General features: G+C 39.6%; 2 protein-coding genes across 3 annotated transcripts; one reads left to right on the forward strand and one right to left on the reverse strand.

Annotated features, from left to right (window-relative positions):
* Nucleotides 1-52: 52 nt before the first annotated feature.
* On the forward strand, nucleotides 53-8,738 carry pstpip2 (proline-serine-threonine phosphatase interacting protein 2). 2 transcript variants are annotated; one of them, XM_062553762.1, is made up of 15 exons: nucleotides 53-182; nucleotides 1,214-1,314; nucleotides 3,165-3,239; nucleotides 3,816-3,850; nucleotides 3,967-4,073; nucleotides 4,361-4,423; nucleotides 5,115-5,213; nucleotides 5,572-5,617; nucleotides 5,731-5,810; nucleotides 6,526-6,624; nucleotides 7,159-7,255; nucleotides 7,706-7,778; nucleotides 8,147-8,181; nucleotides 8,284-8,351; nucleotides 8,486-8,738. In XM_062553762.1, the coding sequence occupies exons 1-14, from the start codon at nucleotides 150-152 to the stop codon at nucleotides 8,337-8,339; spliced, it is 999 nt and encodes a 332-aa protein (XP_062409746.1). In that variant the 5' UTR covers nucleotides 53-149; the 3' UTR covers nucleotides 8,340-8,351; nucleotides 8,486-8,738. The 2 variants fall into 2 exon arrangements, with proteins under 2 accessions (XP_062409746.1, XP_062409747.1); XM_062553763.1 differs by having other exon boundaries at nucleotides 124-182; nucleotides 3,973-4,073.
* Nucleotides 8,732-12,061, reverse strand: mcidas (multiciliate differentiation and DNA synthesis associated cell cycle protein). Its single transcript, XM_062553764.1, has 5 exons — nucleotides 11,813-12,061; nucleotides 11,669-11,723; nucleotides 11,197-11,306; nucleotides 10,285-10,395; nucleotides 8,732-9,771 (listed from the first exon to the last, which is right to left on the reverse strand). Exons 1-5 carry the CDS (start codon nucleotides 11,861-11,863, stop codon nucleotides 9,100-9,102), a joined length of 999 nt encoding a protein of 332 aa, XP_062409748.1. The 5' UTR covers nucleotides 11,864-12,061; the 3' UTR covers nucleotides 8,732-9,099.
* Nucleotides 12,062-12,778: the final 717 nt, after the last annotated feature.

The raw sequence follows: 12,778 nt of genomic DNA on the forward strand, positions 1-12,778 counted from the left end.
AAGGTCTTTAGGACCCTGCAACCCACACCATGTGATGATGTCGCCTTCATAAGAGAAACACAGCAGTGTGAGAATCATCAGTCACCTATTTGACACAGCGTGTTCTGTTATTGAAACGCAAAGAAGGAACGGTCACCGTGTAGGCTAGAATGAGAGAACTTCATTTCAAAGACAACTTTTGGGTAAGTCCTGCGCTGTAGGTTGACATTTAGATGGGTCTGAAGACTTAGGCTATGTCGGAAATTTTTATTGCACACCCTAGTTTATCACAGATGTTGGGTCGAGTTTGTTCTTTCGCCACATCTGCCAAGTTGCTTTGCACTTTCATGATAGTCTACGATATAGGAATCCACAGTGTAGGCTACCTTTGATAAGTTTAATATTGTCCTTGTATTTCACAATATTGAAAAGACTGCCTGGTCCACCAGAGTTCATATGAGGAAACATCGCCTCTGTGCGAAACTAGTGGTCAGTCTGTCATAACTCCAAAGCACACAAATCGCGTGCGCTTCACATGCTATAATCCTTATTTATACAGTCTATGACTACAACCGGTAAATATGTCCATATCCGCTGGATTATTAAACAAAAGAAACCCATACTCGTGATTACCATTGTTAATTGATATATCCGGTCACTTAATTGCCTGCTGTATTGGTCTGAATGAGTTAGGCTCAGGCATTGAATGCGTGCATGAGTTAGGCGGTATTTTTTAAAAACAAAACAGAAGCTTTATTTTTGGCACCAATGCGTTGATGTGGTTTCAGAGCAAATTACACGCCCGAGACTAAAAATTACAGGGATTCTAAACGGCTGTGGAAGATCATTATTTCACACTGAGTGTAGGCTATCTGTCATAGAATATAGGGCATGCTCTCTTGCTGAAATTACTGAAATGTTATCAATGTAAGCATTTTATGTAATTTGTTAAATATTATTCCGACCACAATAGCCTATAACTTCTATTTCCGAGAAGGTAGGCTACATGATGGTGCCAAGTCCTAATCCTTTCACAAATGAAAGTGACATATCAAGCTATGTACAGTAGCCTATAGGCTACTAATTCAAGGTAGTGCAAATGCTGTTGTAGCCTAATCAGACTGTAATAGGAAGACTTTTCTCCGCATTGTAGGCTACTGATGTCAGTGGCCACCTTCAGAATGTGGTTTGGCAATCTTCCTGACTGTCACATGTTTTCTCTCACATTCACAAGAACACTGACATCACCTGCACTGGTGGCTATGACAACATCATTCAACATCTAAATGATGGCAGGAGGACTTGCAAAGAGATTGAAGACTTCTTGAAAGCAAGGTGTGCCCCTCAACACCCCCCCACCTCCATATTCCCATTCATTTATTTGCCTTTCACTTTTTGGGTATGTCTTTCACTATGCTCACACCTCCTTAGAATTATCCATCATGTTTGAAGTTCCACCTTCTCACATGCCTAAATTGAGGAATTAAAAACTGATAGGCTACATATCAGGAAGTGGCGTTAGGATGGTGGTATGGTGGTGGTGGTGGTGGTGTAGCTATCCACTGAGAATCAGATCATAAGATGTTTTGTGGCTCATTAGCTATCATTATCTCTATTTGATAGGGACAATGCTTATTAACTGACTGACAGAAAGCTGTAAATAAACCATAGTTAGCTGTTAGCACTAATCTGAGGGAAAAAAACTGCTAAGCGAAGACATTCATGAAAGGGTAGGGTATGAAATACGATAGGCCTATATTCTACATTGCTTCCTGTGTTCAGATTACTACACTAATTGTTCTCAATTTATTTGAAAGGCATTTCCTTGTGGTACCTTACCCTTGAGTTCGAATTTGCTTGTAGGCCTAATCGTTAATCCAGGAAACAAATCCACTTTAATCAGGGTTATGAGGACAGGTGGAAAATAGTGAAGTGAGCTATGAATGACCCTCAGTGTATACAGGTTGTTCTCTTTATTTGCGCAGTTGGGAGTAGGAGTGCGTCCGTACATAACCAAAAACACTCTTTATCTAGATGTCCTTTCAAACTGCCTGAAGACTGAAGGCTATATACTGCTTAGTACTGTAGCCTAAGTGGTGAAGTGTTAGACAACGTTATTTTCAGAAATACATAGTCACACAGAGAGATAATGGGAGGGGGGCAATATCTTGTGATCTGGTGGAACATATTGGATTTTGTTGACAGTCTTAAAATGTGTTCACAGCTCACAACCAAATTTGGCCCAGATTATACTTAGACCAAGCCTCACAAAAGTTATTGAAAATAATTGAAAATGTACCTGTCACAACCAATCGAAGCCACCAAATAGGGAATGAGCTTATATCTCTGCAATACTTTCATGCATCATAACCGAACTTGATACATGGCCAACTTGGGACATCAGTCGAATCTATCCATCCGCTATATTCATTTTGTTTCGTTTTTCAAAAAAATTGAGATTGTGATAACTCACAAAAGTCATCAATTCGATTTTTTGAGATTGTAAAGTGTTCACCTGTCACAACCAATCAAATTTGGTTACTTTATATCTCAACCAATCTTTGATTGCTTGACACACTTGCTGTGAGAGCCATGCGTCTGATGTATAGCATCTGAATAGCATCGAGTTGCCATAGGAACTCTAGCCCACTGGACTGTTTGGCCCATTGATTGTGGCCTGAAGATATTTGCTACTATTGCTGTACATAGTTTTGCATTATATGACGATCTATCACTATGTTCTGTTTGCTTTCCCATCCTCTAAGGGCAATACAATTGTATTGTCCTTGGAATTTGATATTTAAATTGTAAATAATATGCATAATGCAAATTGTTGCATACTTTTCTTTTCTGTTCTTCCTTCATGTTACAATTCCATGTAATGCAATGCAAAAGAACATCCACATTCTATTTTGTGAGGCTATATTCAGCAAGTTTGCGCTGATATTCATCCATTGTGTGTGGGGTTTTTTTTTTTTTACTTTATATTATTAAAGCAAAGGATAATTGAAACCTATCTTGATAGGAGTAATAACCTATTGACAATAGCAATACACTGTACCAAAGGGGGTCAGGGCCAGGGCCATGGTGAGGCATAATTTTTGAAACTCTGTTAACCCTGATCTGTTTGTCTAACCACTTGTATACGTAATAGTAACAGTACTGCATATCTGATTTATTACTAGAGCCACAATAGAGGAGAAGTACGCAAAGGAGCTTCTTGGTTTATCCAAGAAAGTATGTGGACATAATGAAATGAAGTAAGTAATGCAGATCACTATCAAGTATGTTTTGCATGCAGGAAGTGAACTTCAGTCAAATCGTTCAATTATGCCTACCATAAGTGAGTGATAAAACTTTGTTGTGTTGTGTCATCATTTTGAGAGAGTAGGGAAACCTCCTACAGTCCTACAGTCCCCTAACAATGACAATGTTTCACACTATTGTCATTGACTATCTATATAAATGTGGGTGTTCAGCTAAGGAATTCAAGTGAATTCAAGTTCCCTTGGCATTTTCTGGGTTAGATGGCTGCCAACATGGCCATAACAGAGAATTGCTTATTAGAATTGAGTTAGATAGCGTTCAGTGTATTTACATTTTTATATCACAGTGCCCTATTGCAAGTTAATTTGGAAAAACATAGTGACCTAGATAGCTAGAAATATACCATTATATTGTTTTGCTGTATGGGGGAAGACACAAAATTTGCATTTGTGTTTTTATCAGAAGACTCTTGGAAGCAAATTATATGGACCACAGTAATACAGTTTTAGAAGTATGTTAATGCAGTATTTTGATACTGGCCTGAGATGCATGTGTTTTGGTCTTTGCAGTACACTAAAGCGATCCCTAGATGTCTTTAAGTTACGTAAGTAATCTAGTTTCTCTTTGATCTTATGAATTGATTTTCAGACAAGTCTGAAAGTTATCCATTTAACATGAACTCAAACAATTAAACAAAAAGAATCAAAACATCTTTCATAGAAACAGAAAATGTGGGCTTGTCCCATCTTCAGCTGGCTCATACAATACGAGAAGAAGCGAAAAAGCTGGAGGATTTCAGAGAGAAACAGAAAGAAGCCAGAAAAAAGGTACCAGTCTCACAGTGCATGAAACCACAACACAAACTTGACCAAGAGGACCATTAAAAATGTACGGTAGCATATTTAGTGACCAGATGGGTATCTTGCTTGAAGATAAGCAACTCACCATGAACTATTCTGAAACCACGTTGGCTACACCATTGCCTTCTTTTCACTATGGCTCTGAAAAATTGTGTCTAGTTTAGTTTTCATCACTGTTTAGTGTTTCGTTGTGTTCTTCAAAAAACATCCTAGAATATTGCAGTGCAGTTGAGTGTGTGTTGTATTTTCTTAAGCTAGAACATCAGATGGATGGCCTACATAAGCAGAAGACCACACAATACAAGAAAACCATGGAGGTAAGATATATCTGAACTGACATAGCCTAACACAGTACTAATGGTAACTAACGTAAACCTCTTATGGAAAGGGAAGTGATGGTCTGAAGCAATTCAAATGGAGGAAGTAAGGATTTTAAACTCTTTTAACCAACAGGAAGTAAGCAATAAAGAGAGAGAACTGTCCTTATGACGGTCAGCAACATAGTTGCTTTGGAGACCATTTAATGCCAGTTTACATGTACATAAGTTCAGAAAATGAAATAGCTCTGGGAAGCTTAGGTTTACTTCTGTTTAGAAAAGGTGGAGGAATTGAATTTTGGGTTCCTCTTTCTGCCCTATGTGACTGAACTGCGGAGAACAGTAAGTGCACGCATGCAGTGCATTTGTGTGCTCTGCGGTTTCCATGGAACTGCTCATAATAGAGAAGATGTCTCATCTCACACAATGACATACACGCGATGATGTGAATTCACTTGTGACATCAGTAAAGTGACAAAGCAATTTCAGAAACATGCAAAATTGTGGAGGAAGATCTGCATAAGCCAGAGCCAAACTATTATTGAGAAATACAATGATGTACAGTGTCGCACAATGTGGTTTTGTTCCCATTTGATTCCAATGTTTACAGAATAACACAGACATGATAATATGTGTATAATAATAACCCTTTTCTGTTTGCATATTTCAACCTCCTGTCTCAAATGAGCAGTCCAAGAAGACTTATGAGCAGAAGTGCCGAGACAAAGAGGAGGCTGAGCAAAACATGAACAGAAGTGCCACCACAAGCAGTGCCAAACAGCAGGAGAAGGTGTTACACACACTCGCACCAAACTGCACCAACAACTGTAGTCATGGAAAAGATGATCACCTGTTATTTTATAAACAGCTTATTGACCTGCTTTATATGGAAATTATTCTTAGTGGATGGGGTCTGGTCGGAAGTTTTTTTTTTTTTTTTTTTTTCAGGAAGGCAGTGTAGGCCAACTCTTGCCACAATAATTCAGCTATATTCACATCATATTTATGATACAGAGTATGCTTATTTTCACACTAATGAATGCAGTTGGCATTTCCAGCAAGCTTCCCTGGTGTTATCATTGTCCTTGAAATACTGAGTAAGTAATTTACTGTGTGTTAATTTGTTGTAATATGTGTCCGCATTTCAGCTGTATTCAAAAGCACAACAAGCCAAGAATTCAGCTGAGGAAGCAGGTGAGAGCTTACAAGTTTAGCTACTGAGTTTACATGTGTATTTAGTTAACAGTAAAATTTTGTGAATTGTGTCAACAATATAAATTAAGTATTATTTTTCCTGTGACTTGTAGACAACATGTACAATGGCAACGTGTGCTCGCTGGCGAAGCTCAGAGACGAATGGCAAAACGAGCATGTCAAAGCATGTGAGGTTAGAGATTTTAAGATTTAACAGTAATACCAAAGATTCTAGAACAGAGCAAGATGGATCACTGGCCGGAGAATACGTTGGATATGTTGAAGTACATTCTAACGCTCCATGGGCGCCATTTTGGTAAGCCGAAAAGTAATAAATCGTGCCTTTCACACGGCCAGATCATTACCGAGTAACAAAACAAAACAAAAAACAGCTGGCAACGGCAAAAACAGCTGTTGATGTGGGTTTATATGATTGGAACTGTGTCTGAAATGTTGCTGAGCTTACCAAAATGGCGCCCTGTCGTGTACTTCATTCTTTTGACACAACTGATCCATCTTGCTCTGTTCTAGAATCTTTGGTAATACTATAAAACAGGGATGTTCAACACGAGGTCTATGATATAGATATATACATTTGTCAATAATTATCATTTTATCTGATATGCATGTGCTTTACACTGTCCAACACATTATTTATAGCCCAGGTTAATAATCAGCCCAATTTTATGCAATATGTGCTAAGGGCCCTTGACTTGAAAAACGTAGCAGACCCTGGAAAACATAATCCTTGCATTTCACTGGTGTAACATATGCTTGTATCGTTGTATGCATAGATCATAAATCGGGTGCTTTTCTGACAGATGCGCTCTACACCTACTTGTGCACTTTGAACTGCATCAGCTATATAACAATCTTGGCTTGTGCGTTTTATGGCTTCCCATCCATAGTTCTTTGAGAACCAGGAAGTAGAGCGGATCAGCACTGCCAGGAACATGGTGTGGACACATCTCAATCAGCTCTCTCAGCAGTGTGTCACAAGTGATGAGGTTTGTCTGTCAAACATTTAATTTGTAGCTCTCTGCTGTCTGCGGCTCTCACTATAAAATCCATATTTACATGTTATGTAGTATGTGTGACAGAGATTTACATAGCAAATATGTTTCCTATGTGTTTCATACAGACCTTGTTCGACCCTAGGTTCTGTTGACATAGGTGGAAACACTGTAAGATAATGTGGACATTACAAGAGAAAAGTAATATGTCATATATAGATGTATATCACCAGATGGTATTTATTTTTTCTGTTAGATGAGGTCATTAGTTTAAACATATATTTTCTGTTTTAAATGTGAATCACTGTTCCATAGACCCAGCTATCAAGACAGCATATGGCCTAATAAGGAAAGCAAATGCAGATGGTGTGTGTCAGCATTCTGAAAATTAGAGCCAAACCGGAATCACCAGAATGTAAACAAAGTGTCACATTCACCATGTAGTATGTCTTGGCCACATGTTATAACGAGTAGAGATGGCTGAGAAGTCATCTTTGAGTGAACCTGTTTCTTTGTTGTATGATTTAGTTGTATGAGGAGGTAAGAAAGTCACTGGAACAATGTAACATCCAGGAGGACATTGAGCACTTCATCAACCTCAGGAGAACTGGAGACAAACCACCAGGTAGACATGAGCTCTTACAGAATTGCACAATATAGGCTAGTTATTGCAGTCTTTTTTTAAATCCTTATGTGCCCTTTTATGTGTTCTACTTGCCATTTTGATTAACTGTGACTAGGTTTTAGGTCACACCGTTTTTCTTTATCCTTTGTGTTACTGTGCCTCCTGTTCCCCCGGAAATGCAACAAAACCCCCTCAAAAAAGTCCTTAACCTTAACTACAGAACTTTAAAAGCCTTCATTTGTGTACTATGCTAGGATTAACTGTGACTTCTGCTTCTGTAAACGTGGTTTCATTAGCTGTCTTTGTTCAGAAGGCCGTTGCTCTCTGCACGAGGTGCAATTTCTCCACATGGTGCAACATGTGGTTTTGAAATGCATGGGTTAGTACATTTTAAAGTGTGACAATTCAATGTGCTCAGTGACTACATGAATGCTTCTGTTCTACACTCAGCACCTGTACTATATGAGAACTTCTACAGCAACCAGAGAGCCCCTCCGCCACGCCAACCCCCTCCAATCACCAGGTGAGAGGACAGATGGCGAACACATGCCACTGCTGCCCTCAACGTCTCTCAGACTTTCAGACCATGGCACCGGAAAAATGAACTGACCACTTACTACATGTGGGTTTTAGAGATCAGAGAAAAACATGGTCTATTATTTATAAAACAACCAAAAACATGGTCTATTATTTATGTCTCTAACCAGTATTAATCAGGTTTTAGCTTCACAAACTCCCAAACACACACACACACACACAAATACGCACTTCCTTTACTAGCATGCACGGTTTACTATAGTGAGAACAGGAAGCAGTGGGCAGTTATGAGCTCTTTTCTGTATAAACATGGTCATGTGTCCTCATTATTTGTTTATTTATTTCATGGAACAGAAGGATGCCACCCGTTCCAGACAGTAATGCATCAGGTATGGTATCATTGTCTTACGTTTTCTACTTCACTTGTGCTTTGAATATATGAGTCCAACCTTTATGTTACTGCTGATTAAGTTTCTTATTAATGTTCTCAGATGATGTTCTCTACTCAAGCGTGACAGACCCAGGCTACAGCGTTATACGATACTGATCACTAATGCTTGTATGTGTGTATTTATATTATTTCTATGTAATATAGCATTAAAGGAGAGCCAGCTGCTAACATGTAGGCAGTTGCATTTTAATGAAGCATGTCTATTACTATCCTTATTTGTATTTATGTGCTTCTGTTTTCAGCGTTTTTGATGACACTTCACCCCTGTATCGTTCTAATCAGCAGAAAATCATCTTGGTTCTGCCCATGTCTCTACCTACTGAAGAGCGCTGTGACAGTCTTCATCCCTTCTGTTGGGGAAAAACAATGCTTTTGGCTTTTCATTACAAAGCGGAGTGATTTTGTAAATATGGAATACATAATTTAGAACAAAATCTAAGATTAAATTATTTATTGACAGATTGTAACACATTGTAATAAAAACACTGGATTTGACTCCTTGTCATATTTTTGTCCTTTGGATGAGGTAAGGTCAGTAGTGGGAGAATGCAGGAAAATGTTGACTGAAATGGCAGCTGCTGAGCAGAAGACAGCAGGAATTTGTCACAGTATTTACCACAGCCTTGACTAATCTGTGACGAGTAGAGAGTCAACAAAAATACTTTTTTTTCTTCTATCCGTAAGGTGACTTGGTCTTCAAGTTTGTGAAATATAATCGGAATCAAGGTCAGTTTTCTTTTTACATAGAGAATAGACATGGGATCAAACCTCCTTAATACATAACAACGCAGAAGTACCTATGCTTTATGCTATCCATATATTTAGGTTAAACATGTTGTGATTTTTATTTCTCCTTTCATGATTTATCTGTGGGTATCCATAGAAACCTGTAGCCTCCTGTTGGTGTGGGAGACGTGAAGCTCTTTCCGTGAGGGAACACACGAGTTCTGATGGTGCAGTGTTCTCTGATTGAGGTCTTAAAGCACATAGGCTCTCCCCTGTCTGATGAGTCTGTTTCAGTAGTTCTCACTATTTGGAGTCCTTGGAAACTTCCGCAAATATTGATCGGGTCAGATTTTTGTCCCTCTGCCTGGTCCTCTCGGCTGACTACTGAATCTTCCTGCCGGAGGTCCCATTCAATGTCCTCAAGGTACTGCTGCAGCTGAGCTTGGAGTAGCTCTTGGTCATCTCTCCTCCGTTTGGCATCTCTCTGAAACGTTACAGCATCTTCTGCGGAGCTGGAATGTTCACCGGCTGATCCAGTATCATCCTGACTGGGCCACAGACATCTTTTCACTCCAGTACGCGGGCTTGCCGGTCCAGGTTTTAGGCATTCAGGTGTTTGGTCTGTCTGTGTTGGCGCCGATGAGAAGACCTCCGTGTCCTGTGAGTCATATGTTGCGGTGCACACCCACTGGTGCTTATCCAAGCTGCGTAAATGCTGCTCTGTTGGTGAGCAACCCAACCCATATGATGACGGTGAGCATGCAGCGGCTTGTTTGGTTTCCTCTGTTGATGGTGTCATGGTCTGTAGCATACGCACACACACACACACACACACACACACACACACACACACATACATACACAGCAAAACAAAAAAACAAACACAAACACTATCAGCCGTGATGAAACATCAGATTTCCACAGAAGCTCATATAATTAATATCTTAAAGGGACACTTCACCGATTAGCATTAAGCTTTGTATCTTTAGAAAACCAGTCATATTTTTGAATGGCCGTGCATCATTCCCTCAGTTTGCCTTGCGATGGGAGAAATACGGATTTCAATGTTGGACTTCCTGCTTTCAATGATGTAAAAATCATCATTTTACATCATTGAAAGCAGGAAGTCCTATTCATGGTTTCATTGAAATCCGTATTTCTCCCATCTCAAGGCAAACTGAGGGAATGATGTACGACCATTCAAAAACATGACTGGTTTTCTAAAGATACAAAGCTTAATGCTAATTGGTGAAGTGTCCCTTTAACTTTGTGATAGTGTGTACTATAACTTTGTATTATGCTGTATTTGTCTTACATCTAGTAGATGAGCCAGATGCTCTGCCTGCCTGGCCAGCTCTTTTAGTTGTGAATTCTTCTCCCTCAGTGCAGATATCTCATCCTGTTTCCTCTGCAAAGTGGTGTGTAACTGTGGAAGATGACATTGATTTACTCAGTGAGACATATACATTGGAGATTTTCATACAACAAGACTAAATCACATTCAATTCCATGGAAGGGTGCAGCAATAGTCAATGCATTCTGGGTTTTTTTTTGCATTAGAAAGTACTCCATCAATAACCATGTGCCATTGTATCATATGTGTTGCATTCCCAATTACAAAGACTGTCAGTTCAATATCACAAAATGATGCCAACAGTGTTTGCTAAAGTTGGTAGTTCCCATAGTGTGGGCAGAAAAAGAAAAAGAACAGCCAATTTCTAGTCAAATTAAGCATACTGGTTCCCTATACTTGACTTGGGCATATTTGCTTACACATAGAACTTCATGCCTGCATTTCGAAACACTTTGTGCAACACACCAGTGGGAATTCCTTTTCAAATAAGAATTCATAAAGTAAACACTGTAAACTGTAATGGTCAGATATAAGGCTAATAGTACATATGGACAACGCATCTAGTTGAAGAAACAAAAACTACTGTAATGTTGGCATTTCCATAAAATGTCTCTTTTGTCCTGTAGTCATTCTAAACCAATGAGGTCAACTAACCAGGGTAAAAAGAGGAAGGAGGGGTAACTTGCAGCATGTACACACACAGACAGATGCTTTCACATGCCTTCAGGATGATTCTCAGGACCCTGTTTCCTCTTTGTTCTTGACCAAAAGTTTTCTTAATGTCATATAATAAAAAACAAAACAAAAGTGACACAGAAAATCCACTCTTGCGAAATCCCTTTTCAGTTTCTCTGAAGTTCGGACCGTCCTTACCTGTCTGTTCAGTTCCAGGCTATCAACCAGGTCTGTTGGCTGCACATCAGCATCCAGACTGATAAGATCTGATGCATCCATTGAGATCCTAGGCATCCACTTGGTATGTTCTAAACAAATCCATAACATGGCACTTTTTACATTTTATTTCTGTAACATTTTGTTTTTCTTTACATTTTGAATACAGTATAGGCTGTATTTTTTGTGATATCATCACCAGCAGATATGTCTCATCACATTACCAGCCTGTCCTGAAAACTAATGTGTGGTAGGCCCAGTGCCTCTTTAATCCGAAATGTTTTAGTGTAGACCTAGGCTATATTTAGGATAGGTTATTTACAAAATGTTACGACATAACAGAAAGAAAGGAAGAAATATTCTGTCACTTGAAAGCAGGTCTTGGGTGTTTTCAATGCAGATTATGAGCCGGTGGAGATATACAGTATTATTCACTAGCTCACAATAAACTTACCTGTGATGAATTCAAGAATGGCATCATTTTCAAAGGAATCGACAGTCTCGTCTCGCTTAAAAACAACAACAACAACAACATAGTAATGAAACAATTGAACATATTACATTGAGCGTAAATGAATATTGTCTGTTTTAGGCCTACCTGATGGTTGGTGCCATAAGAATGCACGTGTGTATAGAGGCAAGTCTGCATTGCGGTCTGTGCGGTGGAGCTGTGCAGTGGAATGATGCTGGGCCTGGAGCTGGAGGGCGTGAATGAGTAGGCTATGCGGGGTTACGACTTGGCCGTTGTTGTCAGGTAGGTCTATAAAGTTTGGCGTCGCGTGCCTTGACTCCCCGCGCGCTCAGTAGCGCCAGCGGATTTCTCGCGGACGTTTAAGCGCCACTTCACTCCCACGTCGGAGGGAGCCTGGCAGCCTGCATTGCGATACCACTGTAAACACAAACTTCCTCTTTGTTCTAAACTAACAATCTGTCCATCCAACCTGCTATGAGGAAATCCAGCTACAACCTCTTCATAGCCTAGCCTGCAATTTTTAGGAAAGTATTTTTAGTCTATATAGGGAGAGAAATAGGGAGGTAGGGGCATTCCATACTCAGACTTCTGCTCAGGGGTGGCAATGAAAGGAAGCACACACACACACACACACACACACACACACACACACACACACACACACACACACACACACACACACACACACACACACACACACACACACACACACACACACACACACACCTGTGTTTTAATCAATCAGTTTGTTATTGTCAGGTCAGTAGTAGTAGGCTATTTATTAGTAGGCTATTTACTGCAAAAGCTGTTTGCTGTAGACCCAGACAATTGGCACAATAGGCTATGTGAAGTCAAACACCATGCTCTGAGTGTTGTTAGCTTTCTCCTCCAGGAAATACAATTGGCAATGTAAACCAGCCCACACACTTAAAAGTACACAATGCCATACAGGTTGTGTTAAGTAAAGACAGGCGAAAGATACAGGAGATTGATGAGGTACTTCCATTAAAGTTAGCATGGGAGCAATCCCTAGAGATTGGCATGTGTTTTTTTCCCTTCAGTTAGCCTATTACCTGGTTTCATTCTCATTGA

The sequence above is a fragment of the Sardina pilchardus genome, chromosome 14, assembly GCF_963854185.1.
Source record: "Sardina pilchardus chromosome 14, fSarPil1.1, whole genome shotgun sequence".
In the NCBI taxonomy this organism is placed as follows: domain Eukaryota; kingdom Metazoa; phylum Chordata; class Actinopteri; order Clupeiformes; family Clupeidae; genus Sardina; species Sardina pilchardus.